General features: G+C 28.0%; 1 protein-coding gene across 4 annotated transcripts in view; it reads left to right on the top strand.

Annotated features, from left to right (window-relative positions):
* LOC136080582 (DDB1- and CUL4-associated factor 1-like) overlaps positions 1–26,133 on the top strand; it is a 69,738-nt gene that overhangs the window by 3,929 nt on the left and 39,676 nt on the right. For 2 of the 4 annotated variants that reach the window (XM_065797402.1, XM_065797401.1), the window contains exons 2-8: positions 4,202–4,278; positions 4,710–4,783; positions 14,913–15,029; positions 22,112–22,181; positions 22,298–22,365; positions 24,147–24,318; positions 25,759–25,907. In XM_065797402.1, the coding sequence (XP_065653474.1) occupies positions 4,202–4,278; positions 4,710–4,783; positions 14,913–15,029; positions 22,112–22,181; positions 22,298–22,365; positions 24,147–24,318; positions 25,759–25,907 (727 nt within the window). Of the gene's footprint in view, positions 1–4,201; positions 4,279–4,709; positions 4,784–14,912; positions 15,040–22,111; positions 22,182–22,297; positions 22,366–24,146; positions 24,319–25,758; positions 25,908–26,133 lie in introns of all 4 variants that reach the window. The other 2 variants (XM_065797403.1, XM_065797404.1) reach the window with 1 other exon arrangement.

The raw sequence follows: 26,133 nt of genomic DNA, 5'->3' as shown, positions 1-26,133 counted from the left end.
CTAATTAATCTACTATAGCGTATTTAGATAACAAATTGTTATTAGTTTTTCCTACCTTCATAGCATACGATATTTTCAGAAAAAGAAGAAAAATACCAAGTTTTTATTCTTCATTTAAATATTCTTTTTTTTTCAAACCATTATTGATACTTGCTTTACACCGGCAAAAATGATGTAATAAATGTTCTTTATATGTAGATGCTGCCTGGTCAAATGAATAATTTTAGTTAGTATATGTACTGACTGCACTCTTTTAGATTTCTGATCAAATTGACAATGCCCTCTCTCTTTACCCAAGCCTTGTTTATCAGTTTTTTAATTTTAAATTATTCTATATGCGGTAAGATAAAAGAAGTATACAGTAAAAGAATGGGACTTTAATGAATGACAAGTCAAGTGAGAATGAATTTTGTTAGATGGAACAAGAGATAAAAAGGTGCGGCCATGATAGTATTTGTAGAAAAGAGAAAGAAATGCAACTAGAATGAAGCTCAAGCTTACCAGATAGACCGGTTCCAAATACGTTTAGAATGAATTTTTGGACATTGTCTAGAAGAGAAAAAGCATCATTAGAAGAACCAGCCCAAATATGGCAGCAGTATTCCATACAGGGACAATGAGAGATTTGTAGAGGTAGAGAATAGAATCAGGAGAGAAAATGGCAAACACGAAAGAGAGAAGCAACATTAGCAGGTGCTAATTTAGCAATTGATTGTATATACGGTTTCCGTGAAAGGTCAGTTGTAAATAATAATCCAAGAAGCTGTAAAGTAGACAACTCAGTGTAAAGGATGCTATTCATCAATATAGAAATGTTGACAGTACTGTGATAGTTGTTTGCAGTAACTAACAGAGTTTTGTTAGAGTTAAAATTTACAAGCCACTGTGAGCCCCCATCAGTTATAGAAGTGAGATCAGATTCAAGATTGGCTGCTTGTTCTAAGCGATCAAAAAGAGAAGACTTTTTGTCTAGACAAGAGTATAAATTTGAGTCATCAGCTAAAAGAGCTACTTTAGATATAAAGTTGCCAGAAAGATCATTAATAAGATAAGAAACAAAATAGGACCAAGGGTAGAACCTTGAGGTACCCCAGAAGTTACTGGAAATAAAGAAGAGTGTTGGTCTTCAAGGATGACTTTAATAAAATGATTAGAAAGAAATGGTTAGATATTCTCAAAAACTTTCCCAGATACACCATATGAAACAAGCTTATGGAGAAGACTAACATTCCAAACTTTGTCAATAGCCTTAGATATGTCAAGAGCAATAGCCCTAGCTTTTCTGCCTCCATCTAATGCACGATAAAATCTTTCAGTCACAGCAGTTAGCAAGTCAACCGTAGAGCAAGAGGATCGACAGAGGGGTAAAGAGAGAGAGCATGGTCAATTTGATCAGAAATTAAATCTAAAAGAGTGCAGTCTTGGGAAGAAAGAGAACAATAAAGAACAAGGTGAAAGGTGATAGAGTAAAGAGGTGCTAAGCGTAAGTCCATAAAGGAACGGTCAAAGGATTTGAAACTGATTTCACGAAAAATAGGTTAATTGATGCATATGTATACCCCTAAGCCAAGCATGTTACTATTGGAGTCTTTGCGAATTAAAGGATAGTACCCATTAACATTGAGATCAGAAGAAGGAATAGCAGAATTTAGACTAGTCTCACTAAGAACAAGCAAGTCTGGTGAATTTTCCAAGAGTTAAGATTCAATTAATGGAAGGTTGCTTTGCAGACCATGAATGTTAGTAAAAGTTATATTAAAAAAGTTAGGTGATAGGGACACTGAATGGCTGGGCTCTAACGCCACTTATCCTGCTGGCACTAAAGCCTATAACTTCTGCATTTCTCAATCTCTTATTCAGATAGTTTACTTTGTGACTTGTTAATCCCGACAACCCCAATCATTTAGCATTACTCCTTGATTTAAGACTTGTCTCTGATTCTAACTTGTAACCTCATGGATTCAGGCAGGAATGGAATCTTTTATTCCTTCTTGTTGGTTCTAAGTCAAACCTCATTCTACTCCATGGTTTTCACTTTCTTGTGCAGCTGCTATATCTAATCGTAATCATTTTTTCCATTTTTTTCAAAATAACAACTCTCTTAAGAACAAATGGTTATTTAATATTGAAAGAAATGGATATAAAATGGTGCCTGAGCTCCTGCTGAGCTCCATTATTCTCAGTTTACTAAATCTTGTATTTCAGAGGTTAGGCTCTACAGACTTTTGGAAAATCTTCAACAGCATTGTTAACAAGGGTAGAACTAACATTCCATCTCTCATTCATAGGGCTGATCTCATAACCTTTCCCAAGGATAAGGCAGAACTATTTGTAAAGAACTTTTCTTCTGATTCGTCTCTCAAATCTTATGACCATTCTCTTCCTTCCAATCCAACTAAACAAGTTAACTCGTTGATAGCATTTAAATCACTCCAGCTTCCGTTGCTAAAGTTATTTCTTGATTAAACTCTTCTATGGCTTGTGGTCTAGACAACATTCCTGTCATATTTTTACAAAGTGTTCTCCAGAGCTCTCTTCAATTCTCTCTAAACTATTTAATAAGTGCTTGACTGACTCTGGTTTTTTTGGCTGCTGGAAATTGGCATCTGTTAATCCAATTTTCAAAAACTCCGGTGAACATTTAGCAAGGTCTTTGAGTCTTAATAAATAAATTTATCACATTGAGTCAAAAAACTTACTGTCAGACAATCAATACGGTTTTCGATCCTCTTGCTCTACGGCTGACTTGCTAATTGCTGTGACTGAGAGATATTATCGTGCATTAGATGGAGGCGGAGAGGCTAGGGTTATTGCTCTTGATATAACCAAGGCTTTTGACAAATTTTGGTATGCTGGTCTTCTTCATAAGCTTGTTGCATATGGTGTATCTGGGAAAGTTTTTGAGATTATCAAATCATTTCTTTCTAATTGTTTTATTAAAGTCATCCTCGAAGGCCAACACTCTTCTTTATTTCCAGTAACTTCTGGGATACCTCAAGGAATTTGATCTCACTTCTGTAACAGATTGGGGCTCACAGTGGCTTCTAGATTTTAACTCCAACAAAACTCATTTATTTAATGCAAACATCTATCGCAGTACTATCGACATTCCTATATTTATAAATGACAACCCTCTCACTGAGTCCTTTTCTTTACGTCTTCTTGGATTATCGTTTACTGTTGACTTTTCATGGAAACCATATATACAACCAATTGGTAAATCAGCATCTGCTAATATTGCTTCTCTTTATCATGCTTGCGATTCTCTCTCCTGATTCCATTCTCTGCCTCTTTGAATCTCTTTTTCATCCCTGTATGGAATACTGTTGTCATATTTGAGCTGGTTTTAATGATGCTCTTTCTCTTCTAGACAAGGTCTAAAAACGCAATTTAAATGTAGTTGGACCGCTCTATTTGCTAAACTTGAGTCTTTTTCTCATTGTTGTAAAGTTGCATTTCTTACTATTTTCTACAAATACTATCCTGGATGCTGTTCAAAAGAGCTATTATCTCGAGTTCCGTCAATTAAAACTCAATCTTGCTTGACTTACCAATGAGCAAAGTTTCATTCTTTTGCTGCATCTGTCCCTGCATGCTCTAAAAACTTTTATTTGTCTAGTTTTTTTCCCCGCACTTAAACCCTCTAGAACTCTCTCCCATCTTCATGTTTTTCTGACTCATACAACCTTTAACTTCAGTCAACTGTTACTTGCATTATAACTCTATTCTTTTTTTCTAGTTACTCCCAACTTAATAGTGGTTGCTTGCAGCCTTGTTGGGAGTGAATTAGAATTAAAAAAAAAAAGAATAGAACTTTACAAAAAGAAATTCAAGTAATAGTTAACATAATGATTAATGCAAACATTGGATAATATACAGTTTTAGTGATGCGAATTTTAAAGATTGTTGTTAAACATTACTTCAAGGGATTTATTATTCATACTAATAAACACAGTTTATTCTTTCAAAAGTTTTTTTTTTTTTTACAAATGAGTAAAAAAAAAAAATTTGCCAAAGTTTTAAATAGTAATTTTTAAAGACTACCTAACACTGATTTAGTAAGTGTGGTGTAATTTGCTTTACATGGAGCCTGTATATATGAATAAAAAACAAAGATTTATTTGAATTATTTTGGTTTATTTGAATTATTTTGATTTTTTTTGTATATTTGTGTTGTTCTGATGTCTTCTTTTCTTTTAAGAATTTCAGATTTGTTAGAAGAAGAATTGACATTATACGCTGCTACAGATCCAGACCCATTTGATGACAGACAAGCAGGTAATTTGTATACCTTAATTTCAAGATCTACTAGCAATCTATTATTGACAAAATTTTATTATCATCTTTTATCATTTTTACTATTTTATTACTAACTAAAGAAGAATAAACTAAATTAACTAAATAAACACTAAACAATAAAAGTAAAGACTTTGAGACTTTATTGTTTAGTTTGTTTCTTTGTGTATGTTGTTTAGTTATTCGTCTTTTTGTTTCAACTTTTGTAATAACAGAGTATATCCTGCTGAAGTTTTTATGACTGAATTAATAAAGGTTAAATTCTGAATGCAAAAAAATAATTTTCTTAACAAGTCTAAAGCAGTTTTGGATAATAATTTGTTTCGAATGGAAAAGTATTCATATTACTATAAGTAGTTAAATTTCAATAAATTTCATTTTCTTTATTTTTTAATTTGATTTAATTGAAATAGATGTGTCTGATCCCAATTGTATCATTGCACATTTAATGAAAACACTGCATCAAGATGAAGAATTTCTATCAAAGGTAAAATGAGATTTTAATATTTTTTAGGAAAAGTTTCATAAAATTCCAAAATTGCTGCACATTCTATGGAAGATATTTTAGTTTACAGAGGTTTAAATGCTCAACTAAAGAGAAATTTAGATAATGTGGTATAAATAAAAATATCAAAATTTTTTTATTATAATGTTAATTATAGGATTTGTGATACAGGTCAATATTGATGGTGGTATCAAAAAATTCATAATAACTTTGTACATAAACTAAGGAGGTTCCTATATTGATGCATAATAGTCCCAACATGTATCTGTAGTAAGTACTACATTCAAATCATCTTTAAAATGGGCAATATTTTGCTTGTTCTCATAGAAAAAATTATTTTCTGAGGAAGGCGAGACGATAAATTGTATAACATTAAAATAAAAAAAACACGAAATGTTTTAGTTTTTTTTATTGTTTAAATTTTTATCAAAAGTTTATATTCAACTACTCAAGTTTAATTGCATCAATACCTGCTAGACCATGAGTTTATGACTTTCAAATACAATTGAGTAGAGTTATTCCTGAGACTCTAAAACTTGCCTGAATGTTGGTTGACATAATATTTTTTACGGCAGTGCTAGAGATTTTTTGGCCTGGCATTATCATGTTGCAATATTGCCCTTTTTTTGTTGATCAGACCTGGTCATTTATCAACAATCGGTTTTGCAATATATCCAATTGTTAGAAATTGAAACTGGGAGTAGCAGTTATGGCTGAATTGTATTGCCAACAATTGGATAAACTGCACAATCAATTGTTAGTAAAATGACCAGGTCTGCTTAAAAGAAAAGGGTTAATATTGCAACATGATAATGCAAGCATTATTAAGTTGAGAGTTACTAGAAAAAAATAATAGATTTAAAGACCAAGGAAACAGTTTTATTTTAAAGAGCAAGGAAACAACTTTAATTACAAATCAACAAAACATAACAAAATATCAATGTTTACAAAAAGGATTGAAATAAGCTTTTTTCACTAAACTTATCTACAATTAACAAAACATAACCAAAAAACATTAACAAAATAAATATTTACAAAATAAATATTAACAAAATAAATATTTACAAAATAAATATTTACAAAAAACATATAACTAGAACTGAAAAAATACTAATTGTAGATTAAATGTTTTGCCACCCCTTCCTCCCCTTCCATTACATCTTCTAAATTAAGCCACTCCTCCAACAGAAAAATGTTTTATTTATTCATTTTTTTTTTATTCTGATTCACTCCCAACAAAGCTGTTAAGTTAGGAGTTACTAGAAGAAAAAGAAAGAATAGAGTTAAAGAGCTTGATAAAGCTTTGAGAGCATACAGGGACAGATACAGTAAAAGGATGAGACTTTGTTAAATCACAAGTTAAACGAAAATGCGTTTTGGTTCAGTCTCCTTGATACTATTTGTAGAAAAGAGAAAGAGGTGCAACTTTACAACAATGGGAGAGAAGCTCAAACTTGGCAGATAGAGCAGGTTCAACTACCTTTACAATACGCTTTTGGACCTTGTCTAGAAGAAAAAGAGCATCATTAGAAGAACCAACCAAAATATAGCAACAGTATTTTATACAGGGATAAATAAGAGATTTGTAGAGGTGGAGAATGGAATCAGGAGTAAGAAACTGACGAGCACGATAAAAGAAGAAACCTTAGCAGATGCTAATTTAGCAATCAATTGGTTTCCATGAAAAGTTAGTAGCAAACAATAATCCAAGAAGATGTAAAGAAAAAGATTCAGGGAGAGGGTTGTCATTAATATAGGAATGTCAACAGTATTGCGATAGCTGTTTGCTATCCCAATACTTTTTGTCAAGACAGGAGTATAAAGTTGAGTCATCAGCAAATAGAGCCGCTTTTGATGTAGGGTTGTGATTAGAGAGCTTTTGGTATGAAAACTGCAACAGTAATTGAGATGAAGCTGTGGATTGAGTGGTTGTGACTTAAAGTTGTGGTTTTGATATAAACTGACTTACAAATCTCTATTACAAAAAAACAACAACATAATTGGAAAAATAGCAACTTAAAAATTGGCTATTTCAAGAAATTTTACAGATAGTTTATTACTTGCCTTAGATTCAAGATATATTTTAAATAGAGTTTTTTTTTAATGATTTTAATTACAAAATCCAACATTGAATCAAAACCAGCAATAGTTTAGTTATCCTTTTTTGATAGTTTGGTCACTAAACCATCAAAGATTTGCTCAAGAACAACACCAAAAACCACTTTCTACTAAAAATAGTGTTACACCACAGATTCAAAAGCCTTTTACCAAAAAAAAAAAAATATATATATATATATATGGTGATAAAAATATATATATATATATATATATATATATATATATATATATATATATATATATATATATATATATATACATATATATATATATATATATATATATATATATATATATATATATACATATATATATATATATATATATATATATATATATACATATATATATATATATATATATATATATACATATATATATATATATATATATATATATATATATATATATATATATATATATATACATATATATATATATATATATATATATATATATATATATATATATATATATATATATATATATATATATATATATATAAAATATATATATATATATAAATATATATAAATATATATATATATATATATATATATATATATATATATATATATATATATATATATATATCATGGTCCAAAGCAAATGTAACACCTTTATTTAAGAAGGGCTCCAGAATCGACCCATCAAACTATAGACCAATATCCCTCACCTCGATTCCGTGTAAAATAATGGAGAAATTAGTTAAGAAGGCAATCATGCAGCATTTAAAATCAAACAATCTTTTATCAGATAGTCAACACGGATTTTTAGAGAAAAAAGCATGCATTACAAATCTCCTTGAAACAATGGACTTCTTGACTGGAAATATAGCAAGAAAGCTACCAGTTGACGTTGTATTTCTGGATTTTGCTAAAGCTTTTGACAAAGTCCCACATCAACGAATGCTTTACAAATTAAAAATGTACGGAATCGAAGGCAATCTTCTCAATTGGATAAAAGCTTTTCTACTCAACAGGTCTCAACGAGTCATCCTTGGCGACACTCAATCGAATTGGTTACCTGTGACAAGTGGAGTTCCGCAAGGATCAGTCTTGGGTCCAATTTTATTTGTTATTTTCATCAATGATCTGCCAGATGTAATAAGCAAAGAAAACAGTTGTAAGATTTACGCTGATGACACTAAAATCCTAAGCATTGTCAACTCACTTGCTGCTCAACTTCAACTCCAATCAGATATTGACCAAATTGTCCAGTGGACTAAATCTTGGCTCATGGAGCTAAATGCAAAGAAATGTAAGGTCATGCACTTTGGCCAAAAAAAATTAACACCTTTCAAGTACTCAATAGAGGAATTAGGCCCTTGTTCAATAACGACTCGAACTACATTGGAAGCAACTACCTCTGAGCGTGACTTGGGAATTCAAATTACCAATGATCTTAAAGCAGGAACCCAATCCATCATTGCCTCATGTAAAGCAAATCAAATGCTAGGCATCCTAAAACACACTTTCCAATCTCGTGATGCTTCTTTATGGAAACAACTCTACTCCACCTACATCCGTCCTTCACTTGAGTTTGCAATTCCAGCTTGGAACCCTCATATGGCGAAGGATGAACGAACTATTGAATCAATACAGCGCAGAGCCACAAAAATACCAGACAAACTAAAAAAGTTAGACTACAAGTCCAGATGTTTACAACTTGGCTTATCTTCTCTTGTTGAACGTCGTAAACGTGGTGACCTCATCCAAAAATATAAAATTATTAATAACATCGACATAGTCAACTGGCACTTTCCTCTCATCACAATTCCACCAAGAGCAAATCACAGAGAAAGAATTCACCGTGAAAAGTACAGCAATAATTTAGCTCGTTTCCACTTTTTCAACAATCGCATTGCCAATGCATGGAATATGTTACCGGATAGAGTAATCGGTTCTCCAACTGTCAACAGTTTTAAAGCGAGCCTCGATAAGCTCTAATGTTACTACAGCTCGCAGCTATCCTTAGTGAAAGTTGCAATATGAGCTTCACAAAAACTAACTATAATCTGACATTCTATGATTTTTATTTTGTCAATTATTTTTACTTTTGTTGTGACAAATATATACTATACTACTACCATATAATATATATTATATATATATTATATATATTTTATATATATAATATATATATAATATATATTATATATATAATATATATAATATATATTATATATATATTATATATATTATATATTAATATATAATATTTATATATATATATATTATATATATATATATATATAATATATATAATATATATAATATATATCCTTGAAAAATATGCTGATGACATACTGACCTATATAATTAATGATAAATTTCCTACCAACCTGCCTCAATCCATTGTTGATGGCGTCGCTCTTTGGTCAAAGGTAAATGGAATGAAACTTAATGGCCCGAAATGTAAAATCATAAGAATTATTCCCAGATGCTCCGAAATTCAAGCTTTACCATCCATTGTACTCAATAATACTGAACTTAAAATAGTCAGCAGCCACAAATATCTTGGAATCATGCTCAATGAGAATATTGATTGGGATGAACAATGGACAAAAGTTCACAACAAAATAAAATCAATACCATATCTGCTCAGACGTCTTAAGCAAATTGGTCACACTCAGCCAAACCTTTTACAGGTCTACCGATCTTACGCTATTAGCCACTTGATATATAGTGCTCCTATTCTCACTTCGTGCAGTGCTGCTGCAAAAAGAGAGATCCAACATTTTCATAAAAATGCCCTACAAATTATTGGAATTAATGTAACCAATTCAAGCAGCTTCAATATTATTTTTGACATTGAAGAGTTACTTGACAGAATCTGTATTAATACACTCAAAAAGATCCTTGCAGACCCATGCCATCCTATAACTACTAAATTAACTCAAACCAACAGCAGAAACCCTAATAGATTCCCGTATGCTCTTAACACCGCAAAAACAACTACTTACCAGAAAACTTTCATTCAAAAATACCTCCGAATCCTTCGTGATGGCGTCAGTGACCTCTACCTCCCAAGCAATATTGGAAGCTCTACTGCCTTTTCGATGCATAAATAATATTCCTCCCCTGTATTCTTAGCAAACTATTGATATTAAAGGACAGATAAAATTGTACAATTCATTACTTGTAATGCTAATCAATTTTAAATAAAGATTTATAAAAATGAAAAAAATAAAAATAAATATATATATATATTTATATATTTATGTATGTTTGTAAATATATATATATAAATATTTATATATATATATATATATATATATATATATATATATATATAAATAATCAAAAAGAGTTTTTGTAAAAAACTGAACACAATTAAGTAACATTCAAAAATTAGAAATATATATTTCACAAGTATTTCTGTGTCCCTGCAACGTTGACTCCTGTCAAGCGTACCTTTTGTAAGAGAACATTGATAATGCCCCCATATCGGCCTTAGCCTTAAAACTCTTGTCCTTGACCTTGAAACTCTTGTTCTTGGGCTTGTTCTTGAAACTCTTGGCCTCGAAACTTTTGGCCTTAGTCTTTACCTTGATTTTAAAACATGTAATCTTAGCCTTATCCTTGACCTTGCTATTTTTGTCTTTGTTAGCAACTCTGTGTGTGTGTGTGTGTGTGTGTATATATATATATATATATACACGCTATAATTAATTCATAGGAATTAATTATAATGTGTCTATAATTAATTATACACACACTATAACTAGTTCGCAAAAATGATATTAGAAGTCGCAAAGGAAGCAATTTTCTAATATCATTTTTGCGCTCTTTATGTAAAAACATGCGCTTTAATTTATTAGGAAAAAGAAAAAGAAAAATATTGAAAGAAAAGCTTGCTGCAACATGCCAAACCTTAAGCCAATGTAGCAGCACACCTTTTCAGCAGCAGGCTATAAGATAGTTGACGTATGTACTTAAGCCCCTATATATATATATATATATATATATATATATATATATATATATATATATATATATATATATATATATATATATATATATATATATATATATATATGTATATATATATATAATTGTCATCTGGGGATTAGTAGCATCAATCCTTGATATGGTTCTCCAGAAATCGAATTTACTCATGTGTGTCAACTTTTCTGGTTTGATAAAAACTGGAGGCATTTTGAGAGCATAAGATAAAACCAGTCTAAACATTATAACTGAAGCCAGAACTTCAGACTTGAATGTATACTTTACATGCTCTGGAATTGCTTGGTCTGATTGATGACTAATAAAATGATTCATTTTGAATCAGAATCAACAGTAAACAATTTCTCTTCTGACAAGAGAATGGTCATTGGTCTCTTTTTCAAAAGTTTCTTTGATCTTTCATATCTTTTTCCTTTGACACTTGGCGAAACCAGGTGTATTGTAATCCTGGCTCTTGAATTTGACTAAAGATCCTTTCTGATCACATTTCTGATGGTGCGCTCTCTCACTAAGAGCTCTTAAGCCATTTTCCTCATTGACCTTACTGGATTCTGAGAAATTTGACCCTTGACAGCCTTAATCAATTGAGGAGTTCGAACTGACTTCTTTAAATCACTGCCAAGCTCCTTAGCACAACCAGTCATTTGAAAATATTTAATCACACTGCAGACATTACTTAGAAGCTTGTTTAGCATCTTTGAAATATCTTAAAGCGTGGTGGTGGTGCCATTCAAGGTCAATAATTGGTTTATTTTTACTACTCATTTTCACTTTTTCGCTGTTTTTTTGATTTATGCGTCAATAAAAACAAATGTGCCTAAAAATACCAATGAAATATTTATTTTGAAATAATTTACTTTGAACTTATTACGAGATTTGCGGTCGCATACAGTATATGTGTGTGTGTATATACACACATATATAGGTTTTCATAATTTCATATATTTCATAAATTTATTATAATGATTAAATATTTACTTTGTTGAATTTTTGGAACAAGATCTCACATCCATTTCTTTAGCTGTTTTCAGGTAACACAAATTTTATCGTTTGGGCGTTGTGTTAAAAGTTTTAAAACGGTTGTCCAGGGAGTCCCATCAAATGGGCATGTGAAGTATCAAATTTTTGAAATAATTGGTTGCCGTTGCTGTTCTAGTTTTCTTATTATAAGCTCTCTATTAATGTAGATAAGAAACAAAACAGAATGAATGATCGACCCTTGAGGCACCACAGAAGTTACTGGAAATGAAGAGTGTTGGCCATCAAGGATGACTTTAATAAAGTGTTTAGAAAGAAATTGTTTGATAATCTCAAAAACCTTTCAGATAAACCATTAGAAGCATGGTAGAGAAGACCAGCATGACAAATTTTGTCAAAAGCTTTGGATATGTCAAGAGCAATAGCCCTAGCCTTGCTGCCTTCATCTAATGCATGATAAATTCTTTCAGTCAGTCTTTCAGAGCAAGAGGATTGAAAAACCGTGTTGATTGTCTGACAGTAAAATATTTGACTCAAGATGGAATGTTAAAAGTTTGTTGAGCAAAGGCTCAAAGACTTTGCTAATATCAGATAGAAGACTAATCAGGCAATAGATGGAGGGTTCAGAATGATTTGCATAGTTCTTAAAAACTGGAACCACAGGTGTCATTTTCCAACAGGTAGGAAAACAAGATTCAGCAAAGCACATTAGATATAGCAGCTGTACAAGAGTAGTAAATAGTGCAATGTTAGGGTGAGTATAAAAAAGAAGTACAAGATTGCATGTTCAGAAATACCTATGGAAGAAAAAGGAGAAACTGAACAAGCTGGGTTCAGAGACAAGACACAAAATCAAGGAGTAAAGATAAAAGATTTGTCTAGAAAATGAGTCATAAAATTAATTATCTAAGTAAGTGATTACGCAGAAAATCACGAAAAGAATCCCAGTCAGCTTACTACTGTAAGCTGACTGGGATTCTTTTCTGACTGGGATGTACTTACCAGTCATCGCACTATTTACTACTAGAGTAGTAGTAAATAGTGCGATGAAAGGGTGAGTCCAAAAAGGAAGTATGAGGTAAAAGATTTAAAAAGATCATTGCATGGTCAGAACTACCTAAAGGAGAAAAAAGAGAAACTAAACACAAGCTTGGATCAGAGACCAGACATAAATCAAGGAATGAATGTAAATGATTAGGGTTGTCAGGAAAACGAGTAAAAAAGTTAACTTTCTATAATAGATTTAGAAATGCAGAGCTAAGTTGTTCAGTGTGATGGGCATTAAAGTCACAAATAATAACAATATTGGCAGAGGGGTAAAGAGGAAGGGCATGGTCAATTTGATCGGAAATTACATCTAAAAGAGTGCAATCTTGAGTAGAAGGAGATTGATAAAGAATAAAGAGAAAAGTGGTAGTGTGAAGAGGTGCTAGAAGATATAGAGCAGAAGCACATAATAGAATAGTCAAAGGACTCAAACCTGATTTCTCGTCAAATAGGTGAATTCTGTATATGTTGTTGCTGCTCCTGCTCATGTTGCTGTTGTTGCAACTCACATAGCTATATATTAGTATTAAATGAAATTAGACAAATTCTGTTTATTTAATAGCAAAATATATTTATTGTATCAATAAAAACAACAATAAAAATCAATTAACAAAAAGATAAATATAAGTAATAAGTATATAAAAGATTGCTCCATGTTAAACTTTACACTAAAGAGAATATATATTTTTTATTTCGTGATACTTTTGGTTTTTGTTTATATTATTTAAATTTAAAATCGATTAAACATGGTTTATGTTAATATGAAAAGTTCAACAAGTTATATATAAAAAAATTTGGTTTTATAAAAATTAGTTAAAACATAAATGAACACAATGAAAAAACAGTGAAAATAACGTAGTTAAAAAGTAGAATGCAACACACTTATATTCAAAATAAGTTTATCTTCAGCTTTTAAAATTATTTACCGCCTGTTCAGATTTTCACTACAAATCACAAAAATATGATTAAAACAATGGTTCTTCAAAAGACTTAAGAATTTTAACAGTTCTCCATTATAAATTATAAATAAAATTAAAAAATAACTTATAATTACAAACAAAAGATTAATAAAGGTTAAAAAAACAAAAAAATGTTCAAGTACCTCATCTTAAATGTTGATAAAGCTTCAGAGTATATTTACAAAGCGTTGTTAATTTTTCATGTCATGTCTCAGTTGGCATCGTTGTTTTATATAGAATATAATACTAGTGTATTCTATATAAAACAAGGAATTCTATATAAAAAAAGGAATTTTTATATAGAATATAATACTAGTATATTCTATATAAAATAAAGAATTTCCCGCCTCTCCTCCCACCTCTCTCTTACCACCTCTCTCCTCCCACCTCTCTCCTCCCACCTCTCTCCTACCACTTCTCTCCTCTCTCCTCCCACCTCTCTCCTCCCACCTCTCTCCTCCCACCTCTCTCCTCCCACCTCTCTCCTCCCACCTCTCTCCTCCCACCTCTCTCCTACCACCTCTTTCCTACCACCTCTCTCCTACCACTTCTCTCCTCTCTCCTACCACCTCTCTCCTACTACCTCTCTCCTACCACCTCTCTCCTACCACCTCTTTCCTACCACCTCTCTTCTACCACCTCTCTTTCCACCTCTCTCCTACCACTTCTCTCCTTCCACCTATCCTCCCACCTCTCTCCTAGCACCTCCTTTCCCACCTCTCTCCTACCACTTCACTTCCTACCACCTCACTTCCCACCTCTCTCCTACTCTCCTACCACCTCTCTTTCCTTATATTATATTCCTATATCTATATATATATATATAGATATAGATATATAGATATATAGATATATATATATATATATATATATATATATATATATATATATATATATATATATATATATATATACACATACATACATACATACATACATATATATACTAACGACTTTTCAAGTCAGTTTAATTGATGTTTTTAACCATTTCCAGTAGAGCTAAGTTAATTAGTATAGAAATATATATTATTATTTTTTTAGGTTTTGACATCTTACATGTTCAACAGTGAGAATAATTTTGAGTTGAATTGTGCTGCATCAAGACTACTTTTAAATCTTTTGCCAGGTTTAAATGAAGCAGATATGGTTCAAGATGTTGTAAGTTTTGGTAAAATATTTTGCTAATAATGGTTTTTAAGACCATTCTTTAAAATGAGTTAAACCAGATGAATGTTACACTGATAAACATTCTAAAATTAGACAAATAAAGTTAATATTTTAAGAAAATTACTATAACCTTACTATATAATTACTTTTATACATTTATAGGAGTTTATTTTAATTAAGTACTTAACAAATTTACCATAAAATCTTGTAAAACTTGTTTTATATATATATATACATATATATATATATACATATATATATATATATATATATATATATATATATATATATATATATATATATATATATATATATATATATATATATATATATATATATATATATATATATATATATATATATATATATATATATATATATATATATATATATATAATGGAAAAAGGTATGCCAAGCAAAAAAAAACAATTGAATTTTTGAAATTTGAAAAAAGATTTATCTCTTTTAAATAAATATATAAATAATAAAAAAGCACTAGAGGCCTTTCACTATTTTCATCAGTAGTGCTATGTTTAATGCTTTATCAAACTTTTTTATATTACTGTAGAAAGTTAGATAATAGAAAAATTAAATTGCTATATTGTAACTATGAGTTACCATTGTAACATTTTTTTAAAAAAGGAAGTCTCAATTAAATGTGTCATGTTTTTGTTTATGTAAATGACTTTCATATGACAACAAATTTTTTTCACTTTTTAATTCAAGGAAAACAAAGAGTTGGAAAAAAGGTTCTATAGTTTTGTTGTGCAATCTCTGGCATTCAAATACATGATTGTCAAATTGGTCTGTAGAATTTCCTGTTCTGCAACTGGAAATATGACCATTAGTACGGTTTCTTAAATTATTTGTTTTTCCAGTGTAAGTAGATAAACCATTACATGATTTAAATAATAAATAACATTTTTGCTATTACAAGTAATGCGACTTTTAATATTCCAAATAGTTCCATTAGACGTCTCAAACTTATCAACTTCTTGTAAATATAATTGGCAAATTTTACAACGAATATCTTTACATTTGAATAAACCCGTTTTTTTGATAGATGAAATAGAATGAAATTTTGAAGAAGTTAGTTGTCTAAGTAAATTTGGTGGTTGTTTGTAGGCTATTACTGGATGTATATTTGAAAAAACCTCCTTTACCCTTGCATTAGTAGATAGACTAAGTAAAAGGTTAGTTTCTGTTAAAATAGGCTGGCAGTTTAAATTGCTATAAAATGTAGTTACCAGAGGAAAAACTTCTTTGGATTTTTTTAAAGGTGCTGGTCCTTGTAATTTGGCATTATGAAATGCTTTTTCTATAATATTATCTGGGTAAAGACATTCTTTTAACCATAATTTTAGTTCCGTTAAACGTAGTTTTTCTGTAGCATAATCCGAGGTAAAAACAATTATTCTTTTAGCAAGATTATATGGTATATTCTTTTTTATGTGGAAAGGATGAAAACTATTGTAATTTAAATAGTCGTGGGTATTTGTTTCTTTGTAAAATATATCTGTTTTGATATGTTTGTTTTTAAGAATAACCGATACATCTAAAAAATTAATGACATTGTAGATATTTCCGTTTTTATTGTATTGTGTACCTAAATCAATCGTAAAATTAATTGAATTATGTAGTTCTTCTAGAGAACTTTTAAACTTGGCGATGTCTAGATTTTTTGGCCATATGTTAAAACCATCATCAACATATCTAAAATAGAACTGTTGAATATTTTTAACTTCTTCTTTTGAAAAGTATTTTGGTAAGATTTTCGGAAAAAGCAAAGTTTCTTCTAAAAATCCAATTGTAAGACATGCATAGTCTGGGGCAAAGTCTGTACCCATGGCTGTACCTGTAATCTGATGGTATACTTGGTCGTCAAAAATAAAATTATTGTTTTCTAAAATGAAAGATGCCGATTCTAAGAGGAAATCGGAGGTGAATCGATCTGCTATTAAATCTTTCTGTTGTTCAATCCAGTATTGTAATGCTTTAAGACCTAGATTATGTGGAATACTTGTGTATAGATTGACAATGTCACATGTTAGTATTACACTGTCTGAATCAATATTTCTAGGGATTTTTCTTAAGAAATCCCAATCATCTTTTATATAAGTTTTTTGTTTTTTTACAATCGGAGATAATATTATATGAAGAAATTGGCTTAAGTGTGATGTTGGTGAGTCTATTCCAGCAATAATAGGTCGAGCTTTTAAATCTTTTGGAGGTTTCATTTCTATAAACGGAGAACTAGATTCTTGAACTTTTTTAATTATTTCATTGCATTTATGAATTTTTGGAATAACGTAAAAAGTACTAGATTTCCATTCAAAATTTGTAATGTAGTCTATTTCGTTTTGTGTTAGACATTTATGTTTAGCAATCATTTTTGAAAGATTTTTGAAAACTCTTTTATCTGAGTCAAAATTTGTTTTTTCATAAGTATTTAAAGAAGATAGATGATCTTGATTAACAAGTTTATCTTTATAGTATGTTGAGTCCATTACAATTAGAGTGTTACCTTTATCTGCTTTTTTGATAATATATATATATATATATATTATCAAAAAAGCAGAAAAAGCGTATATTATCTGCTTTTTTGATAATATATATATATATATATATATATATTATTACAATGCTTGTAATAAAGATATTCATGTTTTTCAAGAGATTTAATAAAATACCTTTGATGTTGATCTTTAAATTTCTGGTATTCTTTTTCAATGTCATTTTTTGAATTATTTTGATACTGAAAATTAGTTAAGCAGTCTTTAAGAGTTGATTCAATGACTTCTCTTATTAGAGGTTTAAATTCATGAATTATTTTCGGTAAAGTTTCCTTTAACTTTTTTATAAAATCATAACACAATTCATCTGTATTTTCTGAATTAATGTTTCCTGCTGACATTTTAACAAAATAACTACAAAATTGATAATAAACAATATAATGGAAAAAGGTATGCCAAGCAAAAAAAACAATAATTGAATTTTTGAAATTTGAAAAAAGATTTATTTCTTTTAAATAAATATATAAATAATAAAAAAGCACTAGAGGCTAAACCGTACTAATGGTCATATTTCCAGTTGCAGAACAGGAAATTCTACAGACCAATTTGACAATCATGTATTTGAATGCCAGAGATTGCACAACAAAACTATAGAACCTTTTTTCCAACTCTTTGTTTTCCTTGAATTAAAAAGTGAAAAAAATTTGTTGTCATATGAAAGTCATTTACATAAACAAAAACATGACACATTTAATTGAGACTTCCTTTTTTAAAAAAATGTTACAATGGTAACTCATAGTTACAATATAGCAATTTAATTTTTCTATTATCTAACTTTCTACAGTAATATAAAAAAATTTCATAAAGCATTAAACATAGCACTACTGATGAAAATAGTGAAAGGCCTCTAGTGCTTTTTTATTATTTATATATTTATTTAAAAGAAATAAATCTTTTTTCAAATTTCAAAAATTCAATTGTTTTTTTTTGCTTGGCATACCTTTTTCCATTATATATATATATATATATATATATATATATATATATATATATATATATATATATATATATATATATATATATATATATATATATATATATATATATATATATATATATATATATATATATATATATATATATATATATATATAAATATATATATATATATATATATGATATAAAAATATATCATATGATAAATATTTGTCATAAAATCTTGTAAAACTTGATATATATCATATGATATATCTATATATATATATATCTATATATCTATCTATCTATATATATATATATATATATATATATATATATATACACATATATATATCAGCCTTCAGAATTCAGGCATTCAGCAATACCAACCTAACTGCTGACCTAATAGTGTTTGATGTCTGCAAAAAATTGCCGACCTTGTTTCTATGTTTTATGGTCACCCCTTTGTTTCAAATTTTTTTTTGCCAATCTCTAACAGTTTGAAGTCAGCAAAAAAAATTTCCTAATTTTGAGGGTTGATATACATATATATGTAAATATATATATATATATATATATATATATATATATATATATATATATATATATATATATATATATATATATATATATATACATATATATATATATATATATATATATATATATATATATATATATGTATATATATATATATATATGTATATATATATATATATATATATATATATATATATATATATATATATATATATAATATATATATATATATATATATATATATATATATATATAAATTATGTTAGTGTATTTTACAAATAAAGTGCTCAATGTTCTTAAAGAACAGAGCAATAATAAATTAGTAAAAAACATTTATCTAACTTTTTTCTTCAACTTGAAGTTTCACCAGTGCTGGATCATCAGGAAGAGATCAAGAGGAAGAACTCTTCCTGATGATCCAGCAATGGTGAAACTTCAAGTTGAAGATAAAAGTTAGATTAGTGTTCTACACAATAGAGTGCTCAATGTTCTTAAAAGCACAGAGCAATTATATATTAGTAGAAAATCACTTAACAAAATTTTTTTTTCATTTTACACTGTGTTTTATCAACAAAGATTCATCAGAATTGAATGATCAAATTAATAAAACTTCAATTTATACAAAACTTTATTTACAGGAAGTCGCAAATGTCTTAACTACTGTAAATTTTCACACATTTGTGGAATTTGCTGACACTATTATAAAAAGAATTCTTTGGAAATGATTAGTTATGCTTTTTTTAAAAATATTAAAAAAAAAAAGGGTATTTAATGTAAATATTATTTGAACTCATTTATATTTATAGTTTTTCAGGAGAAACTTATTTTCGTGCCTACATTTAAAAATTAATTCCGATTTTTTATTTAATAAGCATTCTTGATTTGCATGTGTAATTATTTCAAATTTTTCTTGTAGGCATAATATGCATTTTTTGCAAATATTGTTATATGCAGGCGCTGTTTTAAGGACGGACCAATTCAGTATAAAATCATCAATGTTTTTTTCTTTTAATTCCCATATATATTTTGACAGCATGGTATCTTTTGGATACTTTTTATTTTTGAAAGATTGATTATGGTTGGCAAAACATTTTTTCCATTCACCCTCTGTTATGCCAATATATTGTTTATCAGGTACATTCTTAGAGGAAACAGCACATTTATATACCACAGGTCCGCATTTTTATTATTTTTGTTAAGAATATTCACTCCAATAAGATATTTCAATCATCTACTTGTTTATATTCAAATTGTTGGCATAACATTTCTTTGTCAATAAGGACTTAAATGTTTACATCTTTCTTTTTATTGTTTTCAGTCGTGAAGAAGATGCTATCTGCCCTATTATCTTTGTGTTTTATTACCTTGTTTGAATTTACAATTCCATATAACAAGCAATAAGTCTAGAAAAAACTGGAGTCCGGATTTTTTCAAATCTTTCTAAACTGAAAAATGCATGGTCAAGTAAAAGCTAAACTTTGTGCATTAATACGTTTTTTTCTTTTGTTACCTGTTAATAAAAATGTAAACAAGGTTATTTTAGATATATTGTGAATTTTTTTGTCAATATAACTACTTAATTTATTAGAAAACAATATTATTTATTAAATAAACGTTTTACTATAAAAAATTTTTTTGTGTTTTTATTAAAACTTATATAATATTCACTTAATGTAAATTAAATATTTAAATTTAGTAATTATTTAAATCTTTAATTAAAATGTGTAAAACATACTGTTTTAAATTTGATTTATATTACTTATTTAAGTAGTGCAATGATTAAACTTAATACCTTTGTAAAAAAATTTCATTGCTCTACACACATCAAGAATAAAGATCCCCATTGACATAAAATAATGATCATGCAATTTCTTTGTGAAGAACATAGCGCTTGATAGCTGCGCTACACTTTACTAGCTAATAGTTTTATATGCACTTTGAAACCATTAAAAATATTTAACACATTTTCCATATGCGCTACCCATCTAGTACTTGTATTATTAAATAAATAAAATGAGTCTCCCTTTTGGGCAACTCAATTGCATCAAAATAATAATTCTAGTAGTCCTTCAAAGGATTTGCCATTTGGCGATCACGACTCTACACTACTGATATATTGTTTTTAATTATCTTCTTTAACCATGGTAAAGGCAAATTACCTAGAAAGAAAACTACTTTTACCCCCAATTTAATTGCAGATAAGGGTAGAAGCTTGTAAACTATTAATGGTATTTTCATAGAGGTGGTATCAAAAGAGTAAATATTTATTTAACCCCTTAAGGACCGATATTTTTTCAAACAAATGCACCAAAAAAATCAATTTTTTTTTTTATGCTTAGAACTTAGATATTAACATATTAAGAATAAAAAAAAGTCTGTTATAAATCTAAATATTAATTTGATTGATTCTTAGTTGATTTAATATAATAATATTGTTATAAGATTATTTTCATGAATTATTTCAGGCTAATACATAATGAAACATAAAATATGTGACCGCCCGAGTTATCTCGGGTTCGGTCTTTTTGGACCATATAGCATGACCCGAGATATCTCGGGCCTGGTTCTTAAGTGGTTAAGCTTTTATTTTTCTGTCTACTAGGCTATTATAACTTTTATTAGACATTTATTTATGATATATTGTTTCATAGTATATGTTATTACTTATTATTTTATAATATATTACTACTTGCTATTTTGTTATTCTACTATAATTAGGTACTTATTTAAATATTAAAACCTTTTTTCAAAATTGAAACAAATGTTTTCAGAGGGTTTTTATCACATTAATGTTGTGCTTTTAACCCAAAAATGAAATCCTTTTTTTTTTATACTTTATCTTTATTTTATATCATTTTTTTGTTATTTTTATTTTCATTATTTTTTAACTTTTGTTTTTTATTTCTATCATTTTTTTTAATTTTTTTTTTGTTCATTAATTGTTTGATAATTATTGAAATGCATAATAATTTTTTGAATATAAAAGGTTAAAATAAAAATTTCATTTTGTTAATTATTTAATTACTGTTTTTAAAAAAAAAGGAAATGCAAGTTGGAAAGCTAATGAGTTGGGCAAAAAATGAAAAGGAGCCTCTGCGGACTTATGCATGTGGTTAGCTCTATACTTTTTATTTATTTATTTTTTTGTAATTGATTATTAAAAATAATACTTAATTGTAAGTTTGTTGTAGAAATTTTTATGCCAGATATTTTACACGTAATGCTTAGGTTTACTTTCTAAAGTAATGCTTCTATCAGATTGTCCTGGAATTTTTAAAGAAAAAAATGCTGAGTTGGTAATTAGTTTAATTAATTTTAAAGTTTTGTTTTCAATTTTTGTTTTTTCTCACATCAATGTTAACACTCAACATTATCTGTTGTGACTTGGTGCAATTTTAAACTGTTTAAAATTTCATGGCGTTCATGTCGTTTAAGGCTATTTATGTAACTTAGTTTTTGTAATTTTAACATTAGGGTATGTCCATACTAAAATTTTATTAAAATGATGTTTGTGAAGTGTTGTGATTATGGATTTGAGTTTAGTATTATTCAACAACAACCAAATTTGATAATTTTTTGAACCAAATTTGATAATTTTTGGTGAAAAGTCAAGCTACTAAGTACATCAATTTGATAAAAATAAAAATAAAATGAGAGATTAAGACAGGAAAAGAAAAATAATTAATGTTGCGTCTTGAATGGGAATGATTTGAATCAAGAAACATCACCTTAAATTTTTAAGAATGCATGTTTATAATGAACCTCTTCATGTAGTATCAATTGTATAAGTTAAAAAGAGTTATATGAAGATCTTGCACACAACACTGGCAATTTTTTGACTTGATATATTTTCTTATATTTCACATATCTACTATCCTCCATGTTGTTATATTTAACTTCACTAATGGCTTGCACAATTCTGCATGGGAAAATTTAGAGAGCCAAGCATGATGTTGAGTCATAAAACAATATTAAAATACTCATTAAGAATACCTTTGTAGAGAGGTTTCACTTTTTTCATTAAATTTGAATTACAGGGTTCTTACAGTATCTATAAAGCCTGGAAAATTAGCTAATTTTGATCACGGAAAAACTGAAATAAGTCCGGAAGTAGTTGGGGAAATTTTAAATTGTGAATTGACTTTTTAAGTGTTAAAACTAAGCTAGTTTTTTTTGTTGATGGGACCCAAGTCTTTTGTTAGGAACCCTAACCCAAGTCTTGTTCTTTAAATGGATCTTTATAACATTGAATTTGTTTTGACAATCGTTTTTTTTTTCTTTGCTTTGATAAAGTTTGTTAGCTGATAAATGCACAGATTCACCTTTTTAAGTTGAAGAGTCTAATTTGCAGATAAACTCTAGTTTCATACTAGGACAAGCAACAAAATTTGAAGTTCATTGTATTAAAAAAAAAGGAAATGCTACTGTTACTGTGAATCAGGTGCTAATTATTTGGCACACACCTTCAAAAAGTTTTGACTAGCTAGCCAAAAAAACTGCAATTGGGATTTATACCTGGATGGGTTCCAAGATCTTTGAATTTTTTCAGTTAAACATTTTTTTTTTTCAATGTTTATGGTCCAGAAGGTTTTAAAATTATACAGGATTATACTAAGTTTGTGGCTTGAGTTTTAAATTTTGTTTGTCAAGATTAATCTAGTTAAAGCGTTTTGTTTTTGGGCCCCATCATCTAATCAAACTTCTACTAAAGAGTCAAACAGTAAAGTTTGAGAATGTTATTTAATCTAAAAATGGGCTCATTCTAAAAAAGTTATAAAACAAGTGAACAAAGTTATAGCATGTTTTATAAGCAGCAATAAGTAAAAAGCAATCTTAAATTTAAAATTTTAAATCTAAAATCAAAGAAAGATTCAACTCTATTTAATTGATGTTAAAATTTATTTCATAAATCATAATTCTTTTTTTCTAAACTATTTTTTCTTATAGCAAGTTCCAAGTTTAATTATTTCTAACATTTATTCTTTAGTTAACTTGGTAAACTACTTTAACAAACATGTTTTTGATATTTTCACAATTTAGCTCACAATTAATTTCTGTTTTTTTTTGTTTGTGTTAGGTTCCAATTTTGATAAAAAGACTCAAAGCTTTAGCAGAAGTTCAAGACCAGAATGCACTCTGTATCGATGATGTAACTCAAATTGATAAATCGCTAAAAGTTGTGAAAACTTTAAAAAGAAAATCGGAGAGATCAAAATTAGATAATGACCAGCCTACTCCAATTATAAAAAGTTTGTATATATATATATATATATATATATATATATATATATATATATATATATATATATCAGTCCTCATAATAAGAGGTCGGTAAAAAATCTTGTTTCATGTTATATGGTAACCCCTTTGTGTCAAATTTTTTTCACCAACTTGATGCTGACCTCTAACAGTTTGAGCTTGGCAATTTTTTTATTTTATTTTTTCCGATCTTATTTTTTCTAATTCCGAAGGCTGATATATATATATGTGTGTATATATATATATATATATATATATATATATATATATATATATATATATATATATATATATATATATATACATATATATATATATATATATATATATATATATATATATATATATATATATATATATATATATATATATATATATATATATATATATATGCGCCCCTGAGATGCATAATGGTATAAGTCACTCATATCTAGTTTGGTATAAGTCTGACTAATATCAATATGGCTGCGAACAAAAACACTGTTTAGTGAGGAGGATAACAAAAAACAGTTCCAGCATCATTATCAATACCATTAGACTTATACCACTCTGCCATGTAATAGAATAAACAAAATGCTAACCATTGGTGGCAATAACTCAAAATATTGAAAAAAGTGACTTATACCACTATGTATCTCATGGACATATATATATATATATATATATATATATATATATATATATATATATATATATATATATATATATATATATATATATATTATATATTTATATATATATATATATATATATTATATATTTATATATATATATATATATATATAAATATATATATATATATATATATAAATATATATATATATATATATATATATATATATATATATATATATATATATATATATATATATATATATGTCCATGAGATACATAGTGGTATAAGTCACTTTTTTCAATATTTTGAGTTATTGCCACCAATGGTTAGCATTTTGTTTATTCTATTACATGGCAGAGTGGTATAAGTCTAATGGTATTGATAATGATGCTGGAACTGTTTTTTGTTATCCTCCTCACTAAACAGTGTTTTTGTTCGCAGCCATATTGATATTAGTCAGACTTATACCAAACTAGATATGAGTGACTTATACCATTATGCATCTCAGGGGCGCATATATATATATATATATATATATATATATATATATATATATATATATATATATATATATATATATATATATATATATATATATATATATATAGGTATGTATGTATGTATGTATATATATATATATATATATATATATATATATATATATATATATATATATATATATATATATATATATATATATATATATATATATATATATATAGGTATGTATGTATGTATGTATTGTTATATATAATAAACAGTGATAAGTTTTTTTTTTAAATAAACATTAAGAAAAATTTAGATCTTTTTTTAGCGCCTACCTCTGCACGAAAACGGCGTTTACATTTCAAAAATAAATCCACTGAGTACCGAGATATAAAGATATGTTTACAACCTCTCACAGTTTGCAGTCAACAAAAAATTACTCTTCACTACCTGCATGTTATGGGAGAGTACCAAGAGGTTTTTATTTAAATTAATTGTTAGATACTTGAAAAAGTAATTATTTTAATTAATTGTTATATGCGTTCACACAGACGCACACACACACACAAACACACTCATTATAGTTTAAGTCCTTGTTTGATATTAGCAACCACACAGTAGGTGTGTACAGCAGGTAACAATAGTAGACTATCAAATAATGTTAGTAGTTAATAACAACAGTTTAATATTTATATCATATTTT

This window comes from Hydra vulgaris, chromosome 05 (genome assembly GCF_038396675.1).
Source record: "Hydra vulgaris chromosome 05, alternate assembly HydraT2T_AEP".
In the NCBI taxonomy this organism is placed as follows: Eukaryota; Metazoa; Cnidaria; class Hydrozoa; order Anthoathecata; family Hydridae; genus Hydra; species Hydra vulgaris.
Note: the sequence above shows the minus strand (reverse complement) of the source record. Positions and strands in the feature narration are given on the sequence as shown.